Source organism: Sycon ciliatum, chromosome 4 (assembly GCF_964019385.1).
Source record: "Sycon ciliatum chromosome 4, ocSycCili1.1, whole genome shotgun sequence".
In the NCBI taxonomy this organism is placed as follows: Eukaryota; Metazoa; Porifera; class Calcarea; order Leucosolenida; family Sycettidae; genus Sycon; species Sycon ciliatum.
The window spans coordinates 35,177,271-35,200,049 of record NC_088646.1 but is presented as its reverse complement, the minus strand read 5'-3'; the positions used below and the strand labels follow the sequence as shown (position 1 = coordinate 35,200,049).

Below are 22,779 nucleotides of genomic sequence, written 5' to 3'. Positions count from 1 at the left end.
TTACTGGCTTCTCATGACATCATGACTGTGCGACGGCGGCACGGTACGCGGTACGGGCGGGTGCGTCGAGGGTGTGACTGTGTGCAGTAGCCTGAGCATGAGCTTCCGAATCTCCGTCCTTGCCCGTGCAGTACAGCGAGCGAGCTATTTCAGTATTCAGGGTATTTGCTTGAGAATCAGCAGCTGGTGAGAGAGACGTGAAGTCTTCCCTGTCTCATGGTCTCATAGTGTTTAGCTTACTGCCAGAATGCCAATTCCCCAGCTGTCTCTCCAAGAAATTTATGGAGATATCAGTGAGCAGCAAGCTAAACGGTTAGTGCTGCTGATATGATGATTTCGTATTTTGAAATTAATTTGTTCGTCATGCAGTAGACGTGATCGTTATTTACGATCTCAGTGTGTATTAGCAACGTTTCCACACACAGGACAGTCATTTATGTACAGAGTGGGAGGGAATCGCGGTGTACTTGAAGTGGCTAATGTCCATCACCTTTGCCTACTTGGTATAATTTCTTTGAACTGAGAATCTTTTGGGAAGAGGTTTGAAATCTGACGAGGGTCTGAATTATGGAGATAATGTTTATCGTGCGTTTGTATGTGGGGAGATGTGCCATACACTAGTCTTTATGTGCGCACCAGACCATACAACAATCCTGAATGTAGCAGCGTTCCTTGTAGTGGAGTCACGTGCAAGTTTGCTAGATTCACACTTCTCCAGTACTGGCAGGTCAGGGAGCCGTGGTGTGGGTGCCTTGAACATGAGATGATGTGTCTTTGCCCCCCCCCCCCCCCAACACGCCGCACACACACACCTTGACCTTGACCTTGCCCAATGCGTAACAATGATAGCGCATTGTTATTTCTCCAGTCCACGACAGAATGAATGATGGTGTTTCAGGTCGCCGCACACACACACACACCATTGGACCATTGGACGCCCATCGCCGGAGGCGTTGATAGCGATGCTACAGCAAAAGCCATAGCAACTTGTGCTGGGATTGCACCATTCAACAGCTTGCAAGGCTGAAGAATTGACCACCATTATTCAGCCTGGTCTACACCACACAGCTATGAAGTGGCTTTTTCTGGCCAGTGAATCCCTACTTTTTGGTTTTTTTATTTTATTTTTTCCCGCACACACATCACACCACATACTCCGGCATGCACTGGCTGTTGGTAACCACCCAGGAGAATGAAAGAAAAGTCAGGAAGAGTCTGAGAAAGAGAAGAAAGACGCACACACACACACACACACACACACACACACACACACACACACACACACACACACACACACACACACACACACACACACGTGCACGCACGCATGCACGCACACACACGCACACACACACATTCACCCTCCCTCTTGTCACTTTTGTTTCAGAACGCATAGCGCATGTCGTACACAGCAAACGCAACGCATACACCGGGCGCCGACTTTCATCGCGAGCTTGTTTACATGTGAATGTATTTCTGGTTGCAAAAGTGAGAATATTTTCTCCCGCTGCTGACAGCTGTGGCTTTTTATTTTACTCATACAGTCAACTTCGCTAATAACGACTGCGGATATAACGACAATTCGCGAATAACGACAACATTTCCATGCCCAGAGCAAAGTCCCTTCCAACTGTAATACATTATAATGAGACTTCGGGTATAACGACACTTCGCGAATAAGGACACTTTTTTGATGCCCCGCCGAGTGTTGTTATAAGCGAAGTTGACTGTACTTCAAGTACATGCCTCCTTATCTCTTAATTTGCTAAATCCTATATATAGGATTTTGGTCATATTTTTCAACTCAAAATGGGTGTGGCATGAGAATAGCAAAAAGTATGTGACCAATTCTTCCTTGCTAGGTCTTAGTAGATATCGAGAGTTGAATAAGATAATTTTTTCAAACACTACCATCTCAGGCTCATCTCCTTGCCCAATATTACTAAGGCCTGTGCCCTATTTTTCGAATCCTATTATATAGGATTTGAGATTTTATTGGACCTTGTTTTATCCTTAAAACTGGTAGTTTCATGACGGCATGTGCGATACGTCGTTATGAAACCACCCCATGCCACACCTGCAATGTTCTTCTGTACATTCACTGCTTCGGTCCTTTCCATGACAGCAGCTGAACAATTATGCTCAAATTTCCAATTATTGCTGAAAATGGATATTCATCAGAAATATTATCGCCCTATGAATCTAAAATGTAAACATTCATGCCTCAAACATATTAATAACTTCCATGAAAACCATTATGTCGTTATTATTGGTCGTGATGACCAATAACAACGGCATAAAAGGCACACATTTTCAAATCCTATATATAGGATTTTCGGTCAGCAAATTAAGAGATACATACAGCAGCACCATTTGATGCATGATCTCCAGAAAACTTGACAACGAAAAATTAAGCCATGGGCGAAGCCAAGCGGAGTTGCACTCTCTTGTTTAGGTACGATTGACAGCATACGGTCAGAAAGTGCGACAACTAGGCATAACACTGACAGGGAGAAGTGAGACATATAACAACCTGACATCTAGCTCCAACATATCTCCATTGCGCCAGCCCACACACTTCCAACCCAGAAGGTACATGGATCAGAGTTGGAAGGCTGTTGGTTTGCGCATTGGAGATGTGTGAGAGCTATGTGTCAGGTCACTAAATGTTTCAGTACTCTTTCACTTTTGTGCCTAGTTGTTGCACTTTCTGACTGGATATTATCCAGTTACAGTGTTGGACAGTTTCATGTACTCATAAGCCCATGTGTCCCTTTCCTCTGTATGTTGTATTATTAGCTCAGTATGTGAGTTTATCTATTTGGTGCAATTTGTGTTGTTGCATCAGGTATGCTACTCTGAAGGAGTCCTTTACCCAGAAGTATGGCCGTGCGCCGGATTTCTTCAGCCGTGCACCAGGCAGAGTGAACATTATTGGTAAGGGTGATGCGGTGTGCATACTGAGGCACTCCTGCAAGCTGGCCATAGTGTACTTGTTGTTATACATACTGTTAAACCTGCCAAGGTGACCACCTGTCCCAGAGGACCACTAGTGTTACAATTTCTTGTATACAACTTCTTGTATAATATATAGGACCAAGGGAGGTTATTTCCAGTCAAATGACCCTAGATACCGGTAAGAAGATCACCTGTACAAGGGGATTGTATTTTTATGATCCCTTGAGCGGTGAACTTATAAGTAGACCGGTTTCATTGCATGTAGATGAACAATACGTTTGAGTTGTCTATGCAGACCACCAGTTTTACATGACTGTGTGAAAATGCTCCTCTCAACTGTGCTTTCTCCTAGTCTGTCTTGGTACTGGGCAAAGCAATTGGGGTAACTTGGTGTGCATTTGGTACACATTGCATGCCGGGCACGTTCAACGACTTTTCTGACTCGTGTTCTTTTGTGTTGCTGCCGGTGTTGTTGCTGTTGTTGTTGCTGTTGTTGTTGTTGTTGTTGTTGTTGTTGTTGTTGTTGTTGTTGTTGTTGTTGTTGTTGTTGTTGTTGTTGTTGTTGTTGTTGTTGTTGTTGTTGTTGCTGTTGCTGTTGTTGTTGTTGTTGCTACTGTTCTTGCCGCCGTTGTATCAGGAGAGCACATTGACTACCATGGCTATGGTGTGCTGCCCATGTCTATCAACCAAGATATTGTGTGTGCCGTCGCTGTCAATCACGACAAGCCCGTCCTGCGCTTGGCCAACACACAGTCGCAGTACAAGTAGGTGTGCGCGTGAGCATGCCGTTTGCCGCTCGCTCCGTGTCAGGGGCTTTGTTGTTGGCACCCATGCTATGCTGGTGTGTATTGCTGCATGTGCTTTGCGTCTCTCTGAGTTGATATTTTATAACCACTCTTACTTGACTCAGTGCATCCCATATTCCGCTGGCCTTTTAATGGGAGCCCAATGGGATAACTGTTTTCAGAGGAGGTTGATCATGCTGTGTAGGCATCTCTTGTAGGGGTGAAACGAAGGTCTCAATTTGCCAAACGAACCTTCTTCATGGAAACGAACGAAGGTGTCGAATGATTCTTTTACCAGTTCATAGTTCCTCTTGAAGCACACTTTGTGCACGTGCCCTACAAAGTACATGACTCTGCACATATTTGCTGTGCAGTCACACGCCCATAGATTTTGCAGTGCGCAGTTTGCACCCTAAACTGCCCAAGACTACTTCTGCACACCTTGGCCGCGAATGGCCACGCTCAAGGGCAGTCCGTGGCCTACTATGGACTTGCAGTGGCACCTACCGGGAGCCAAGTGGACACAAAACCAGTCGACTGTACAAACTACAGTACAGTTCCTCCTGTATACAAGGAAGATCAGTGCATGTACATGTATGTGCATGTGTGTGCAGAAATCGTGTGTTGACCTTCTTTTGAATTGAAAACGAAGGTTTGTTTCAAATTAAAACGAAGGTTCTTCGAACCTTTGACACCTTCGTTCACCCCTAATCTCTTGTATTTTAATATAAAAACTGGACGATGATTAGCTATCATTTGGATTCCTAATGATGACCCTAGTCCGAAAATTCCAATCTTATGAGTACTTCGAAGTAATGATGAAAGAGTGCCGCATGAAAAAGAAATGCAAGTGGAGATACGCCTTTATAGATAGCCAATGGCTAATTTTAAAGGGGTTGCATGAAGCATATCAACATGTCTTGAATACGATTACGGGTAATGATTTGTGATCTTATTCTGGGAGACATATATGGGTGTCTGTGAGAGAAAGACTGCTGACGCATGATTGGGTCATGGCATCATTACATTGTGTCTTGGTTAAGTCATTGTATGTAAGTCCATGTCATGCTTGTTCTCTGCTGTTCTTCAATGCTAGGGACTTCATCTGCACTGTTGATGAAGTAGCTATCAAGGGCATCGACTGGCATGAGTACTTCTTGTGTGGTTGGAAGGTAAGCATGAAAGCAGCAGGATGTGTGTATGCTTGCGGTGTACGTTGCGTGTGTCACTGCAGTATTGTTGTACTGTGCTCTGCTTCCACTTGTGTGCTGTTGCCTCTGCTGTGGCCTGCTGTCTACCACGCTGCTCTGTACTAATGTTGTCACATACGTGTTGGAGAAGTGGTTCCTACATACATCTGTCATGCCATCCACATTGTTTGCATGGACTGATGATGATGAAGATTTTTTGCTGTTATGAGTGTTGTTCTCGTTACGTTGCTAATGTTTCTTTGTTTCTTTGTTTCTGCGTTTCTGCATGGCTTACAGGGTGTTGTCGAGAATGCGTCACTGTCTTCACCGTGCGGCATGGACGTGATGCTAGATGGCTGTGTGCCCAAGGTGAGTGGCCTTGCGCTTATGTGCGCAGCTCGCAAGCCGTGTGCCGTTTGTTGATTATGTTGCATGCGACGCAATTCAAGTGGCTTCATGCCAGCTGTTGCCTTCGCCCGATTATGATTGCCCACGCGGGGCTAGTTATCATATGCATTGACCTGCTGAGTGGTTGGATGCCTTCCACACCAGAGGCATACGCATTGGCCGTGTTGAATTTGTATCTGATAAGTTGTTTGTGTTTTTAAACTAGGATTCTCCGATTCCCGCCTGTTGGGTACTAGTACACTGTACTAGCAATGCAAGAGCTTCATGTCACCTGTTTGGTAATGCATACAGTGCTGTCCGTGTCACCTGCTGGATAACGTATGTTTGCTGTGTCGTATTTCTCCCTCGGTGCTTTAAACGTTAGATCTGATTATTATTGGAAGCACCCCTGCGTTTTGAGCGCAGCAACACTAGAATGTTTCAGTCTTGATGCGAGTATGTATGCATTGTGCATCTCTGCTGCTGCTGTGCTTGCAGAGTTCGGGCCTCTCCAGCTCCTCGGCACTGGTGTGCTGTGCGGCAATGTGCACGGCACGTGCCAACCAGAAGGAATACGAGCAGGTGAGGATGACCGGCGTGTAGGTGTAGGTGTACCGGTGTGAGCTTGTACATGAAGGCATTCGTAGTTGTCAATGTAGGCATTCGTAGCTGTGAACTCTATCGGACAAAGCTAAGACTTCACACGGGACACGCATGAATTGTACCCGATCGTGATCGTTTCACTGCGATGAATAACTGACCATACTGAAGTACATGTAACATGTTGGTCCTTTCTTTTAAATTTTATCCTTGGCTCTCCATCCGAGTCATGCTGAAGTACCTTCAGAGTTATTATACATGTAGGAGTGAACATAGAACCAGTTAAATCCTTGCATGCTATCCGCTGAGGTTGCAGTTGGTGTGCATACACACAGAGACTGGGAGTGTAATGTTAGACACGTGAATTCATCATGCTGTTTGTGCTGCCCTTGCTCGCTTTTATTTCCCCTATTCCTTTCCAGATTTGCTTGAGTCCAGTGCTGTAGTGCGAGATGATTTGTGTAAGAAGTTCTGGACGCAATCAACGTGTTTATCTGTGGTGTGCCTGTATGTTGCTTCTGCTTCTGCTGTTGCTGCTGCTGCTGCTGTTGTGTTTGCTGCTGTAGGTTGTCATTGCTGATCTGTGTGCAAAGTGTGAGAAGTACATCGGAACCATGGGTGGCGGGTAGGTGTCAGACACGACTTTTCTTTGCTATGGTAGCAGGGGCGTCGCACACGGTACGGTCACTACGGTATTGACCGTACCACTATTTGCCCCAAGTACCCCGTGATTCAATAAAATGCACTGATTTGGGCTCTAAATTTCCAAAAATTTCAGCTCAGCCACCCTTCCCCCACGAGTAAATTGTACTTGAGATGGCTGACCGTACCACACTAAATTACCTTCCGACGCCCCTGGGTAGTATTGGAATGTCGTTAATGATGCACCCTGCCAAGAAGAGCACCCACATCTTTCCTGTGTTCGCTTACACTCATCTTAGACATTAGTTAGTGGCCATAGCGATGGCAAGCCAGTATTTGATCCCGGCGCAGACCTGCTGACTAGTGTGCAATAGCAGAGTGACTGCAGAGTGACTGGAATATTCCACAAGGAGACAACAGAGCTGGCGACGGACAAATGTATGGGTTCGAGACTTTCGTCCCTACTGTTCTTCTTCAGAAAGAATGATTCACTGATGTCAAGGAGACACTGATATACTGATGTAGGAAGGTGCAGCGGGATTGCTTGAAGCTAGCGCTGTCAGAGAATGGGCTATGTTGAAGTTGCTCTTGAAGGTGCTATTGCAGAACTGGTGTACAAAAGATATCAATTCCACACATGTCTGTAAAGGTGTTGTGCTGTTACGCTGTTTTGCTGTAGTGGGTGGCAATCGGGGAGTAGGTATTTTACTACTCCCTGGTGACAGTGGTGGATTTGTAAGAACTGAGATTGTCTTGGGTGTCATCTTTGCTTATACATTCTTATCCTTGCTCACAGAATGGACCAATCGATTTGCTTCCTTGGTGAAGTTGGCAAGGTACGTACGTGTGCCCGTACATGTTTGGATTCTAGTATTCGAAGGTGGCCTGGCAGGAGGGAAGCATGGGTGCAGTGGGTGGGATTTTCAGTCTTTTTCCCACTTTAATGGTGGGTCTGATGTACTCGCGTACTCACCTCCCATCGCCTTAGGACGCTGCACCTGCGTCATGATCCTTAAGGGTGGTGGCGTTCCTAAACTCAGTTTAACTGAGTCCCACACGAACCGTGAAATTTAGAAAAAATGGATTTTTTGAAGGGTATGATTATGATGATCTTGCAGGCCTCTTTAAAGCAGCATCTCTTGCGCTTTCAGGTGCCATTGCCAACTCAAGTATGTAATGTAAGATATCTCTACTTTCTGTTGATGTTTACAGGCGAAACAAATTGAGTTCAATCCACTGCGCGCTACTACATGCCACCTACCGGAGTCCATCTCTTTCGTCATCTCCAATAGCTTGGTGAGTCCCTGGGCCGTGGGGTCTTCTTGTATGTGCCTTGGCATACCGGTAGCTGGGTTCCTGTGTGATTTCTATTGCTGTAACTCATGCCTCTGCTTGCTTTTCCTGGGCATATTGTGCTGGGATTTGGTAATCTGCAACTTCCGAGCACTTCTAAGTTCTAACCAGTGATGCATGTTGGCTTTTCTGCTGTGGAAAATGCGTGTTATTGCGCTCTGTGTCAGTGATAACGAAGTGTGTGTGTGTTTTCAATGTGCGTGTGTTCTCGATGTCTGGACAGACGGAGATCAACAAGGCTGCACCGTGCAGTCAGTTCAACGTGCGAGTCGTGGAAGGTCGAGCAGCTGCGCAGGTAGGCTCTTACAGCTACAAGCAAGAGAATATAACCCCCCAAGAGTGTGCAACTCTGCATATGGGGTCTCCGACGGCGAAAACTCACATCACGTGTCTCAAATATGTTCGTACTACGTACAAACGAAGGATAGCGTGCGAGCAATCCGAATATCTGCCATGATCATGCTGGGGATGTGCATACCCGCAGTGAGTTTCGGTCAGAGAGTGCTTTTTTTATTACTCCACTGCTCGCTAAAAACGGGCTGGAAACGTACAACTGCGACACTGCACCACGTGATGTGAGTTTTCGCCATCAGCGTACCCCATAGAAAGGGTATCAAGAGTTGCACACTCTTGGGGGGGGGGGGTATACTGTAAACCGCCCAATATTCACGTCACTAAATTTTCGCGATTTCTTAGAACCAGCGAGTTTGCGAAGCACCGGGGCCACCTACACACCCCCTGTTGAAGCTTGATTTCACGCTGGTTTAAAATATTCGCGTTATGGTCTTCTCGCGAAAATAGCGAACATTAATCCATCGCGAATATTAGGCAGTTTACAGTATACTTTTGCTACAAGTAGTCATCACAGGTTGGTGCTCGGTGATGGAGGTGCTGGTGATGGTAGTGAGCTATTCTCTACAGCGATCCCCACACAGCAGGCAGTTGTAGAATTGGGCAATAGTGTCGTGCCAAAACCTGATCACCAAAGTAGCAGTTTAGTGGCTATGTATTGCTAGGCTCGAGCTGGTCTGTGGCCGGAGTACAAGCGGTATTATTGTTCGAGTAACTCTTCCGTCTTTCTTTTGGGTAGTATTGGTTCATTTTTGATCCACTGTTGTGAAGTTTTTGTGATTGAATTAATTGAATTTGTCTCTGGTTGCTCCTGTCTTAGATATTGGCAAAGAACCATGGACTGGAGTGGCGATCCTTCAAGAAGTTGAAACAGGTTCAAGATGCCCTTGGCAAGTCATTCGATGAGATGTGAGTGCATGGACTCTCTCTCTCTCTCTCTCTCTCTCTCTCTCTCTCTCTCTCTCTGTTGTACAACACTACACTATCCTATAGTGCTAGCGCCAGTAGTACACGCTGGTTCTGTTTTGTTGAAAGAGTGCGAGTTGTTTGATGGAGGATGTCACTTTTGTGAATATGGATATGGATATGAATATGGATGTTGGCTCGTGATTTTGTTCATGCCTATACTATTCGCAGGTTTGAGGGAAAGACGCAACCGGGAATAATTGATATTAATAATTATGCATAGGTATGCGTGTGGGTTCACCTGTTCAATACATGTACTGTTCATACATTATTGTTATTGTACTTGACCATTGATCGTGTAACTGTTTGTCATTATGTCCAGGATGGAGCTGGTCAAGGCAGAGCTTGAGCCCGGTCTCTACACTCGACAACAGTTGCAGGAGAAACTGGAAGTGACGGTAAGGCCGGGAAGTCATGCTCACCTTATCTGCGTGTCCTTTTTCAGGATCACAATCATAATGTTTGTTTTGTAACATGTCTGTGATGTATGTGGTGGGAACGGGTATAGCTACTACTGGTACGTGCATTGCTAGTGTCTCCGAGTGGTGGCGAGGAGTTGCTGCTGGTCTACTCATATACCGTATATTCCCGGTTATAAGTCGAAGCCCTATACTTGGGATCTCAATTTCCCCGTTTAATGGCCGTTAAACCCTGATTGTAAGTCGACTACCCCCTTTTTAGTTCCGTTTTTAGGTCGTAAAAGGTCGACTTATATTCGGAAAAATGCGGTAGTTGTCTGGTCATTGCAGAGAGCACGTGTCGCACTGGTGTATAAGCCGCACCCTCCTGGCGATGACGAAATGTCACAATCTAATTTTTATTCATTTGTACTGGCGTGCATGTTCGGGGCCTGAACTGCAAGGGGGAATTTCAGGCCAATTTATTCCGAAATAGATGTGTGGTTTGTACTTTGTACCCAGGAAAGTACTGTGCATATTTTGAGCATGATGGATTGAGAGGTGAGGAAACTACGCACACTTTCTATTACACGTATGTGTGACTACTTTGAAATACAATGTGCTGTTGTGTTTTGGTATTTTTCTTTCGCCTCTACAGGACGAGGAGTTGTTGAGTGTGATGCTGAGTCCGCAGACACAGACTGTGCAGCAGTTCAACGTCCATAACAGAGCTATGCACGTGTTCAGCGAGGCAGCTCGTGTTCACAAAACATCAGCGACTGCTGATGCCAGCGACGGAGAAAAGGTATGCTGCTCAACGGCCAGCCAGCACTTGCACTCGTGTGTGTGCGTGTGAGTCGATGGAAACACATACGAGTAGATGCACTGGGTTTGTGTTTGGGTTGTGTTCTGCGGTGCCAGGACTTCAGTTCTGCTGCTGACTGTACAGCTGTGAGCCATGCCAAACTACTACATGCACTCACACATCACCAACTCTACGTGTTTCCACGCTTAAAATTATCAAGGTATCCAATCCTACCGGGAGGCATTATCACAATGGTGAATGTGTACTATTACGGATGTTTTAATGTTTGGTTACACGTGTGTGTGTGTGTGTGTGTGTGTGTGTGTGTGTGTGTGTGTGTGTGTGTGTGTGTGTGTGTGTGTGTGTGTGCGCGCGCATGTGTTTACATTCTGTTTTCATAGGAACTAGGTCGTCTGATGACCGAAAGCCACGTGAGCTGCAGTCAGCTGTATGAATGCTCCAGCCCCGAGTTGGATGAGCTCACTGCCATCTGCAGGTAGGAACTACCGATATCCAAAGTTTACTACTACTAGTGACACTAGTGTGTCACCACATGCATTGACAGTATCTATTCCAGTGGACCATGTTGTATTGATTACCCTGGACTTGATCAGTAACAGTCCAGGGGCATACATAGGGGTGGTTTCTGGCTAACCGCTAAGTCTGTAGGCATGTAACACTTACCCATACTGTTAGTAGCACTGCACACCACGATTTCCATACGTTTCTCCCAGAAATATCCTAGTTTTGAATGGCCGCCAATGACCCGATCATAAACTGTCCTGGGGTTTCTGCCACAGCCTTGGGTTTGACAGGCACGATTTGTACATGTGTCGTGGTGTAAAATTAAAACCCACCCTTTTGCCGCACATACCGACGTGCAAGTACTCCAGTTCCTGGGTTTTGTTCCATACGAACCACTCATGCTGCACATATGCATGAGTGGTGATACTGACGTTGAACATAATTTTGTGCCACTACTGCCAGTGCTGGGTGCTCTTCTGTGTTTCTGTGTCTGTTTTGTTCTTGTCTGACATTGTGTTTTTCTTTGTGCATGTATGTGTGTGTGTGTGTGTGTGCGTGCGTGTGTGTGTGTGTGTGTGTGTGTGTGTGTGTGTGTGTTCCCCCTGGCAGAGATGCCGGTGCACTCGGCTCAAGGCTGACCGGAGCAGGCTGGGGTGGCTGTGCTGTGTCGGTGGTGCCGACGGAACAGTTGGCCTCCTTCCTTGACAAAGTGCGGGAGAATTTCTACAGCAAGGACCCGGAGCGCATGGCTCGTGTCGAGACGGCTTTGTTTGCCACCAAACCGGGCTCTGGTGCGGCGTATCTATGTCTGTGAGCTGCTCTTTAGTCGGTGTCTTCTAGTTGATTGGTGTTGCCGTTGCTTATGTTCTAGCTATTTCGTGTTGCGCTTGCTTTTCTAATCCGTCCGCTCTCCTATGTCTGTCAATCTTTTCGACACTTTCGGTAGTCCCTCTTGCTCCATGTCTAGTCCTTCAGGTAGTTTGAATTTATCCTTGTCTTGCTGTTGTCTGTGCCAGTTGTTCTGGCCGTCTTCTTTTGGATTGTCTTTGGGAATGTTAAGAGTCTTTCTGGTGCACTGATTTCAATTCGGTTTTTGATTTTTCTGAGGGGTACACAGATTGGGTTTAGATATAATTTTATTGGTGCATGTAATCATGAAAGAAATTTTCTTTATTCTAGATTGACTATTTGTTGATATACTTGCCATGATACATTCTACTCCATTTGGAGCAGAGAAGTTCACGTGTAGTTTGCATCTCGCCATGTGGCACACGCCGCGTCATAATGAGGACAAGCTGAATCTACATGCTGCTACTTTATATTTAACGGTGCCGATCGATGGGAGACAATGTGCAATAATGAAAAGGAAAACAAATCGTTATTGCCCGCTTCCTCCATTGATTGACACCGTTTGAGTAAAGTAGCCACATGTCGACTCAGCTTGTCTTCTTGATTGCGATTCTAAGATTGTTGCCTCCTTGCCGAATATTTGTTGATTTTAATGCAGTAGTTGGTGAAGGGGCATGTCTAATCCTTGGCTTTTTTTAATTTTAGCTTATTCAGTCCTGTCCCGAAAGACGACAAGCCCTTTTAAAATAACTCCTCCATGACCGCATTTGGTGCAGCCGGGCCAATTTACTGGGCATGCACAATTCACGCACTTTCAACGCCGCACAAATTGTGTATTGCTGTGCCATGTCTGTTGTAGATTGCAGTCACATCAAATAATGAAGCAATGCAGAATCACTGTGCATGCCCAGGTGCAGGGTGTCATGGTGATAGAGTGTCATGGTGATAGATAATTACAGTGTTTCAAGGAGCCGGTGCTGCCTGTAGTAGTTTTGACGAGGAACGATCTCAAGAATGATACAAGGCAATTGTTGTCAGTCACAGCAGCAAAGCTAGGTGAATGGCTGTGCGCTATCTGCATGTGGTACACATGCTACTTCAGCACTAGTATTCTGGGTAGGACTGAACCAAGATAAGGACCATTTCTTGTGTAGAGAGACATCAAGGTAAATTTCTACAATCTATTCAACAGTACACTACAAAATAGGGTTGAGATTCGGCTGCAAGGAGTTTGTAACAGCTCTGTTTATAGTACTATGAACGGTGAATTTCCGACATCACGGCCCTCGGCTGGCAGCCATGGGTCTGTAGGGAGTGCGCTGTGATCGTGCGCTTGACGAGGGTGCCCGTGAGCCCTGTGTACTGCCGTACGGATACGCACTGGTCATGCCGGTGGCAGCATCGGTCAATGCCAGCGAATGGTGACTTGTAGCACGGCGTGGCGAGTCCACCACGCTGCCGCCGTGTTGGTATTCGGCCAGCAGTCTGCTTGGAGCGTCGTACACACTCGACTGAGCTTGCTGACGGCGCTGATAGTCGGTGAACGCCCCGACCAGGATGTCCTTCTTTTCCTTGGCAAAGCGCGTCTCACGTCCGGCTATGCACAGTCGCTCAAGGTCACGCTTTACGGCTTGCAGCTGACGTGAAATGGTGCCGCGCTGCTCCATCTCTTTCTCAGCCCAGGAGGCCGAGCAACGTTGCCGCAGTGCATGTCCCAGTGTTGTGGCTAATGCCGACTGGATAACAGCTTGGAGAGGCAGTCCCCGGGACTTTGCCCGTTGCAGAATGCCACTCCACTGTAGTAGCTGAAATACGACCAGGTTCTCCTTGCACGATAACAGGCTCTGGTCTTTGTTGGCTCGGAGGATGGCTTTCAGGATATCGGCCGACTTCCACGATGTCTGCCCGCTGCCAGATGTGCTCGCGCTGCCCGACGTGCACTCCGATATGTTGTCCAGTGTTGTCTGTGATACCGAGTGAGGGTGTCTGCAGCGTGACTTGCTACCACTGCTGCTGCTACTACTACTGCTGCTGCTGCTGCTACTGCCGCTGCTCCTGTATGCATCTTGCTGTGTAGCGCTCAGCAGCGTGGCAATGTAGGCATCGGACAGCTGGCGGCTTGGCAGCTCATTGTGCACACTGTTCATGAGTGCCACCTCGGCTGCCGATCGGCGTGCTTCTCCGCGCGTAGAGCAGACAGCCAGGGAGCGGAAACAGCTTCCACCTGCAACCAGCCACAGGACACATGCACATCAACAACGAGACACAGCACGTTAGGCATCAACAAAGATAAATTTTATCTCCAGAATGTCAGATGGGAAGTCAACTACCTCAAAGAGTACAGCTTCACTGTAGATCGACATGGCATTATGTTCACATTACTGGTTCCATCCTGGCCAAGTAGATTGCTAAAACTCGATTCACTGCTTGAATTGATTATCAACCAGTGAATCGAGTTTTAGCAGTCTACAGTCCATTCAGAAAAAGATGAGCGCTGGCTCTGGAGAACTCCCGTGTTTGGCGATTTTGTGGTACCTGTGCAGTGCCGCGTGATTCGAAACTTGAAAAAGGGTCCAAAAAGGCACCATAACCGGGGTTTGAACCGCAAATGTACTGTTATGCAAGTGGAGTGGCCTGGATTTTCATGGTTTTTCCCCAATTCAATGCTTTGGAGGCAAACCCTGGCCGAAATCCTATTCTTGTTATGGCTTGCTTTTTGGAGAAATAGACTTCAAAAACACAATTGGAAGAGCATTCCATGGGGGATTGCCAAACAAATTGTGACGAAAACTCAAAATCTGACCCGTTTATGGCCAAAAGCTAGGATATCATCTTTTTCTGAATTTCTGAATGGACTATACATGTACTTGGCCAGTGTGGAACCAGTGGTCTCAGGAGCGCCATGAACATTGACATAATTATGTACAGTCATGTACACCATGATCCGGGGTAAGCCCCAGTCTGCATCCTGCACAGTCATGTACATGTAGATCTAGTAGACTAGACCTGGTGGACTGTTCTTTTGCAGCCTACCCACGCTATCATGGTCTCTTGCAGCTAATGGGTCTTGCACATGTTGCTTATCCGCCTCATTTTCATGAATGTATTGTCACACATGTATTTGCCTTTGTGCTTTATTGGACTTGCGCTCAGTGTATCGCTCAGCTTGCCCAAACCCTTCCCACAGGTTGTCGACTTCCGCTTCTGTAGCACGCCTCATTACATGGATTCGGCCACATCACCAAAGTCAAAATTAATATCTCAGTTTCTATAAGCGAATTGCAGGTGTGTGCAGAAGACGTTTTTAGCCCCGCGGCGGTCGGAACCAGCGGATATCAGTCCAACGAACGATAGCGACGTGACAACGACACGTCTGCATAGAGGACTGTACTGGTTTAGGGGGTCTAGATGCTTATCAAGTACATGACTATCATGGTTTCATGTATCAAGCACTAGCACTGCATGCTCACCTGGCAGGAATGCATAGGCCACGAAGCCGTTCTGATGCATACTGGGCTGCACCATCTCGTAAACCACGGTCGAATCCTGCACGTCGCAGCTATCGCCCGTTCGGGTCGACTCGAGTGCCTTGAGCGACCAGAATTCTTGCAGCGCCTCCACAACTTGCAAATCTGCAGCAGAGGAAGGAAGAAGGTGGGAGAGAGAAACCGAGTGTAAAGCTTATTAGCAGTTATTACTGCACACGCCTAGCGCCTGGCGACATCCATCATTGACGTTGCCATTACGAGCAGTGGGATGTTCTGGAATGTTGGGCGACAATGAAGCATGCACCCGATTATTGAATCATTTTGTCCCGGGTCATCCACCCTCTCGGTAACACTTCTCGCCACAAGTCACCGATATCGCGATACAGCGTTAGGGATATCATTAGAGAGTATATCACTTAAGTCTTTATTCGTTGCCCAGGATCCAGGAGCGGGAAGGCAGGAAATCATGCTCAGCACAACGCAGTCAACGATTATGTGTGCCGGTTGTTCACACTGGTAAAGCAACCCGGGTGAACCGTTTTGCCTGAAGATCTACTGTTTCAAAATACATTTCGTACTTGTGGTGCACCGTTGGGTTATGATTATGAAAATCAAAGGAATAATCATTTTAAACCCATTATACGCCTCATTGACGTCACATCGAGGCGGGACTGATTACAGATTTGTGTTAGCTGCACAGTTGATTTCATGATCTAGCGGCCCTTTTAAAAACTTGCAATACTCCATGCCGAAAACTGAGTTTTGCAACAAGCTTCGACGGGCAAGGTGACAGGGTTAGCGCACATGTTGCCCAGTCTGTCACTCAGCGACGGTGCATTGTCAGCGTGGCGTCGGAAACTATCGCTCCCCGTCTGACGCACGAACGGCGACCTTACATTTTGTCGTCTTGGACAGAGCATCAGCTGAACCGTCAACGTGTTTTTCAGTCGTGCACGGCCGCACTCGCTCTGCACAACACATTTCTTCATTGCACCAACTGCACGAGTCTCTTCTTGGGTAAATACTACGATTATCAGGACCACCTAACTGACTCCATCGCTTCCTTCCTACTCATCGAGACCATGAACAAGAACAGGATGCTCGCAGAGGGAATGGCATCTTGACAGGTCTTGTCCTCTGTGTGCAACAACTACTGTGGCACAACCCAGTCGAGGAGATCCAATACTGGGCAATAGAGAAAAGGATTGTACCCACACGATCCCACCGCCATGATGGAAAGAGTTGTGCACGATCACCCACCCTGCGAATACGAGCGTCTCTACCTCCACCACCACTGTTAACAAGTACACGATTATAATAATGGCATATTTTAAATACTGAATGGGGGGCCTGAGAAAACATGGAGCTGGTAGTACTCACACACATACAAGCACACACATACAAGCACGCACGCACGCGCGCGCACACACACATACACACCAAGCCATCTGCCATCATACTCTATCCGTACAAACACAGGGTCGTACATGATACAGGTTTGAACAAGGCCAGTGTTTTGCTGTTTCATACATTTAACCATTGACGTTGTGAACAGCAGTACAGACGCATGCACATACATGCACATCCGCGGAGGCATGCACCCACGCTGTGACTCCGCAGCTGACTTTCACTTTCAGAACCAGCAGTTCTCAGTCATGGCGGTCGCGTGCACGCGTCCATGCCAGAGAAGTCGAGATTGGAGTGGACGATTGCTTCCCCTTCCCCTGTATGTCTAGTCTAGGGGCGTCAACGTTCACTGAAACAAGGCTTCCGCCATGCCAGCCGCAAAAACCTGAAATGACAATGGGAGAGTGCACGATGGTAGTTTCGCCTGGCGCCACGGCTCCACATCGTGCATGCGCTATCCCCAGCAGGGAACCTCCGCTAATTCAGGTATCAGAGATAATTATAGCAAGCTGGAGTGCTCCGACCGCTCCTGGACCGATGCTTGTAGCAAGGGTAATTATTATTTTACTGCCTGTCACTTTGATGAGTATCTTGGCGAATGGAAAACCAGCGCATTGGGAATTTGGGAGGCACGTGCAGAGGCAGTGCAATGCCTGCCGCTTAGACAAGTGAGAGATCATGAGATCATGAGCCGTGTTGCAGGCGATAAGATGGTGCCTTGACCAAATCTTCAGTCTAGTGCTACCTTTTCTCACTTACAACTTCGGCCAGTATGACTATTACTGTATTCACGTCGTCGTGAGGGTTAGATATTATGGGGAAGTTGCCATACTGCCCGGTTATCCAAGACTCTGAACAGAGAAGGAGCTTGGGATAGGCGTCCAGACTTGGAAGAGGCTGTTTAAGAGTTGAGTGCTTCCTTTAGCCTGGGGCGGGCTAGACTATGCAGATAATGCAGAGTACTAGCATGCTCTCAGTCGCTTTAGGTTTTAGAAGACACGTGCACCCGATGACGCCAGTTGTAACAGTTAGTGGTGTTACCAAAACACATACAACTCCTCACGCTGATACCTACAGCGAACAGTGTGAATGGCACGCAAGATCAACCAAGGTTAGGTCAAGCATGGCATAACTACGTGCACGCGCGTGTGTATGCTGAGGCACATGCACAGTCGGCTTCGATTTCCCACGGGTGCAGGCTCTGGCTCCGTCCAATCTTTGCGTCGAGCAGAAAGATCGTTTTTGGTAACACCCGCGCGTGCCCTGAAGAGAGATTCCGACGATACGAGCTTTACTCCCCATTGACCGGGTGTCACACAATTGCACACTCGGTAAGAGACGCCACAACCAAGAAGAGTGTTTCCAGTGATAGGGCAATGTGAAGCACACACTATGGTGCCACGTACATTGTACCTTAGCCCAGCCGTTGGACGTGCAGTACAACGTCGCTGTTCAGAATGATTGCTCCGTTGCACATTCTGTCACAACGCTCCAAGATGAAGCAAGCAACATTAATTATTTTGACCTTATCCAGTAGTTCGCAGGTACATGGCAGTAGCGAGCCTGAGCTGACGGGAGGGTTGTGATGGATACAATCACGTGATGATAATGTTGTCATCCACTATTGTAGGGACGATGATGACTATTGTAGGGACGATGATGACTATTGTAGGGATGATGGTGACTATAGTAGGGAACATGCTATTCGATGGTGGTTTCTCCTATCGCTTGTGTTGGAAGTGCGGTATGGGCGTCCAGGCCGATATGAGATACATCATTACATGCATGGCAGGTTGCAACATCACAGCAACTGTAGATCAGCTGCCGCGGTATCATTTTCATGATAGATACGCTGAGCCAGGCCCATGGCTTGGATAGTTGCCTTGTTTCAGCGCTTGCACGGTATCATGGTAGATCTACTGAGTACTGTACTGAAGGTATCCCCCGACTCTGCCTGTATAACTGGTCCTGCTGCAGTTCTATGCAGCGCTACTACTACTACTACTAGTACTAGTACTAGCCCGTACCGGAGACTGACCTTCTCTGAGCTCCTCTGTGTGCGTGTGTGTGTGTGTGTGTGTGTGTGTGTGTGTGTGTGTGAAAATAGTGGCAGTCAATTCATCAGCCTTGCAAGCTGTTGAATGGTGTAATCCCAGCACAAGTTGCTATGTCTAACATAGCTGTTCGCTATCATCGCTCCCGCGATGGGCATGTCTGAGGTCTGAGATCTGAGGTGTGTGTGTGTGTGTGTGTGTGTGTATGTGTGTGTGTGTGTGTGTGTGTGTGTGTGTGTGTGTGTGTGTGTGTGTGTGTGTGTGTGTGTGTGTGTGTGTGTGTGTGTGTGTGTGTGGAGTGTGGTGTGTGTGTGTGAGAGAGAGAGAGAGAGAGAGAGAGAGAGAGAGAGAGAGAGAGAGAGAGAGAGAGAGAGAGAGAGAGAGTGTGTGTGTGTGTGTGTGTGTGTGTGTGTGTGTGTGGAGTGTGGTGTGTGTGTATATCAGGCACGCAGAGGTGTGATAAGGATGATATCTGCAGCACGCACCATATCCAAGTTATCGTCCTAGCCCTCACCGATGTCATTGTGCCACAATGGCTACAGTCTGCGCTTGGTGTCTAGCTATGCTGCCCTGTGCACCGTGCCTGTGGCACTAACCCACATGTACTCAGATTGCCACAGAACGAATACCATAACACTGAGAACAGCGTGCCTACCCTACCTACCTGAACGAGTAGATCTACCATCTCCTAAAGCTAATAATACCCACTGGCACTGGAGCACTGGAGCACATCACCTTTCAAGTTTAAAAAACAGTACTAGTGTGAGGGCAAAGGATGAGATCGAGTTACTGGGAAGCGAGAATGGGCTTTTTTGATGGCCAGCGGGTTGTAATTGGAATTCTGACCTTGTCATCTCTCCACTGGTCTCTAGGTAAGGTTTCCCCTCTCTCTTCGGCCACCGGCTACCGCATCGTGTCGTCATTAGCGCACTACGCTACGAGAGGTCGGGTAACTTTCTACACGAAACCAGCAGAGAAGTAGGCCGCGCCACGTGTCGCTACATGGGCAACGTGCGCATTTTCGCGCGGCAAGCAGCCGTTACACAGCTCTTCTGTTGCACATACTGTCCACAAAGTGAACGCACGTGATGGGGGGGGATTGGTAAACACTGCGCTTGTACTTGTCGAGAGAACACGATCCTTTCGTTGTACCTTGGTCCTGGTTTCGAGTTTCTCATTCACTCCATGGTCAGTTTTCACGTCTGCGTTCCCATCCTGAGGATTTGTCTGAGGACTTTGTCTGTCTGAAGAACTCTGCTGAGGTCGCACCCGAGACAGTACAACTAGCGCATGTATGCTGTATCCGGTATATCCACTAATCCAGGTGCGCAGAACCAGGGTCTCACCTTCGCGACATAGACAATGTGGTACAAGGGCATAGGCTATTATTGCATCATTGATGCAGTCAGTCGTCCCAATGGCCCAGCCAACCCTCTTCTGTTGTACCACTGGCACTGTAGTCTGGTGTGTGATGAGAGCGACCTGCCACATGCACATAACAAGCTACAAAATACCTCACTGCGTTGGCACGTTCTCATGTCCAGTCAGATCGCGATGGCAGGGTGAAACGCACGCACGAGGTCCAGTACACATAATGGAGGGTACATTACGTCCCTTGGAAACGATTGGATACTATCCAATGTAATACTCGATATCATGTCCTGTACATGTAGTCTAAAACCACTTTAACCAGTAGTGTGTCGATGCAGAATGTGTCGATGCAGAATAGTGTACCGCACGTTCTGTCACTGGTGTCCCAGGCCACATTGGCTTAGCCAGCGGCACGGCCACCTATTGTGGACACGTCCACCCTGTGCCACTGTGGAAGCCTCCCGCATACCCGACGGCAACCACACTATGCCATTACTAGTCTATGGGGCTGTAGCAGAAACACGTCGTTGCATGGCAGTGTAACGACTTGTGTAAGGCGTGCATGACTCCCTACAGTGCATATATCTACATACTTCGGAGTTAACCTGGTTAATAGGGCAAGGGATACTAGTATTGCGGACCCTAGGCCTAGAGTCTAGACCATACCGACATGCCAGGGAGCAGTAAAATAACCAGCACCATGACATGTGATAAACCTGAACACGCCATGTTGGAGCTTTGATGTCCTGCTACTCGTTAGGAATGATGGACTTACATTAAAAGGGTATCACGGTTAATATTGTTATGGACTAGCAGGACAGGAAGCTCAGGATTTGAATGAAGGCTAGTACACGTGGTGCTCACCTTGGGTTTGTCGTCGAAGCTTCAGATGCTGTCTGGGTGCAGCGTCCGTGCCGTTCTCCGCAGCCCTTGCTTGCTCGTTGAACTGCTGCACATTGTGCAGCACATCGTCATCGTACGTGTGCGCTAAGCTGGACACAACCTGGCGTAGAGACTGGCTGGCATGGCGGAGATTGTCCACAACCTTCAACAGACCGTCATCTCCATCGCTGGTGGATTTCAGTGGTCGATGTTTGGCAATGCTTCCCCAGCTGGCTGTACCCCTGGATGAGTTGCTGTGATTGCTTCCGCTGCTCGACGCGCTGGCCTCACTGCTACTGGTAATAATACTGGCATTGCTACTAAGACGTGGTGAGCGACGTTGTCCCTGATGATGCTGACCTCCAACAAATCCATTTCGGCAGCTGGACATCCTTGGAGACGATCCGGCCGAAGGAAGAGAGGTCGGTGAAATTGCCGTGGACGCGTGGCGACTGGGTGCCGGAGATGAGGAAGCTGTTGAATGCTGGTCCAGGAAAATAGAGTCGCTGTCTCCACTGCCAAACACTTCAGTGCACGAGTCCATTCTGTATCGCAGTCACTCTCGGGCCTTCAGCTCTACTGATACAGGCTCAAACGAACGCAACCGCAGAATAGTGACCGAGAAGTTATTCTCACTGTCACACTGATAAACTCAGCTAGTGAAATCTCGTTTCAGAGACTGGTTAAAGATTAGTGTTCTGCACACAATGTGATCGGCAGAGGAAATGGCTGTATTCACTCCTGATTGAGCTCTTTTCACTCACAGACTTGAAGAGGCTGATGGTGTTCTGCTTGAAGGCCTTTGCAGCAACACACAGTCAGCAGAGCCTCCACAATCTGCAGCAACAAAATACTATCTGCTGTCGTCTTCTGACCTACTGCAGCTGATATCCTGCAATCACATGCAGTTTTCGCGCGATCGGTTTGCCAACGTGCTCCTGACGAGTGGCGGGCGTAATAGTCAGGCGCGGACTGAACCCGACGGAGATGCGGCACGCTCTTTTCATGCAGGACTGAGCAGAGAGAAGAGGCACAGCTGATCCGGCAGTGCTGCTGCCACCACTAGCTATCATAGTATCAGCAGTTGCATCGCAAGTGGCACGAGCACGAGTGTCAGGACGATAGGATAGTGTGGAGTAATGGCAGCAGCGGAACTCTACGCCATGGAGTATCAAACGGATCGATCGAGGGGGGGGGGGGGGTGCCCCTGGCGCTCCAACAACCCTGTGCCGGAGCAGTGCCAGCAGCAACAGTACTCAGTAGCAGCAGCGCTATATCTCTATGTGCTTGTCGCGCGATCCTCGCGTGAGTGCGATGGACCGGCGGCCAATCGACGAAGACTAGAACCTGCGGCTTGCGACATCAATTAGGCCACAGTGCAATTCCTGCAGCGACATTCGACTTCACTGAACGATGCCTGTAAAAATAGTCGCCATCGTATGTGGGGTTCGACTTGGTTTTGTCTTTATGTTCTGGGGAGATATGCACTAGCTTTGTTAGCTTCATATCAGCAACAACAACTTACAGATACAGTGCACCAATCAGGATGGCATCATCGTTTAGCCCTGACAGGAGGCAGCGTTGCCCTTTATCATGCCTCCTCACGCCGCACTGGACGTCCAACCTGTCATCCAACGCCGCGAAGCTTTCGCTCTCACCTGCAGCTTTCCCATGTTCACCTACAGCGCAATGCATACTCTTGTCCTATGTTTCTAGTGCCAGCGGCAAGACAGTGTGCAATTGTGACCTTGCAGGTTCGCAGTATCAC

At 47.9% G+C, this 22,779-nt stretch overlaps 2 protein-coding genes across 2 annotated transcripts; one reads left to right on the top strand and one right to left on the bottom strand.

Moving 5' to 3' along the window:
* The first annotated feature begins 115 nt into the window (after positions 1 to 115).
* On the top strand, positions 116 to 12,197 carry LOC135815886 (N-acetylgalactosamine kinase-like). The gene is made up of 15 exons (XM_065329232.1): positions 116 to 312; positions 2,849 to 2,937; positions 3,596 to 3,722; positions 4,840 to 4,915; positions 5,231 to 5,302; positions 5,819 to 5,902; positions 6,487 to 6,545; positions 7,359 to 7,398; positions 7,775 to 7,858; positions 8,139 to 8,210; positions 9,087 to 9,175; positions 9,555 to 9,630; positions 10,289 to 10,435; positions 10,837 to 10,931; positions 11,570 to 12,197. The coding sequence occupies exons 1-15, from the start codon at positions 248 to 250 to the stop codon at positions 11,772 to 11,774; spliced, it is 1,380 nt and encodes a 459-aa protein (XP_065185304.1). The 5' UTR covers positions 116 to 247; the 3' UTR covers positions 11,775 to 12,197.
* Positions 12,198 to 12,645: 448 nt separating this feature from the next.
* Positions 12,646 to 22,121, bottom strand: LOC135815885 (uncharacterized protein DDB_G0271670-like). The gene is made up of 3 exons (XM_065329231.1): positions 20,994 to 22,121; positions 15,280 to 15,441; positions 12,646 to 14,033 (listed from the first exon to the last, which is right to left on the bottom strand). Exons 1-3 carry the CDS (start codon positions 21,553 to 21,555, stop codon positions 13,087 to 13,089), a joined length of 1,671 nt encoding a protein of 556 aa, XP_065185303.1. The 5' UTR covers positions 21,556 to 22,121; the 3' UTR covers positions 12,646 to 13,086.
* Positions 22,122 to 22,779: the final 658 nt, after the last annotated feature.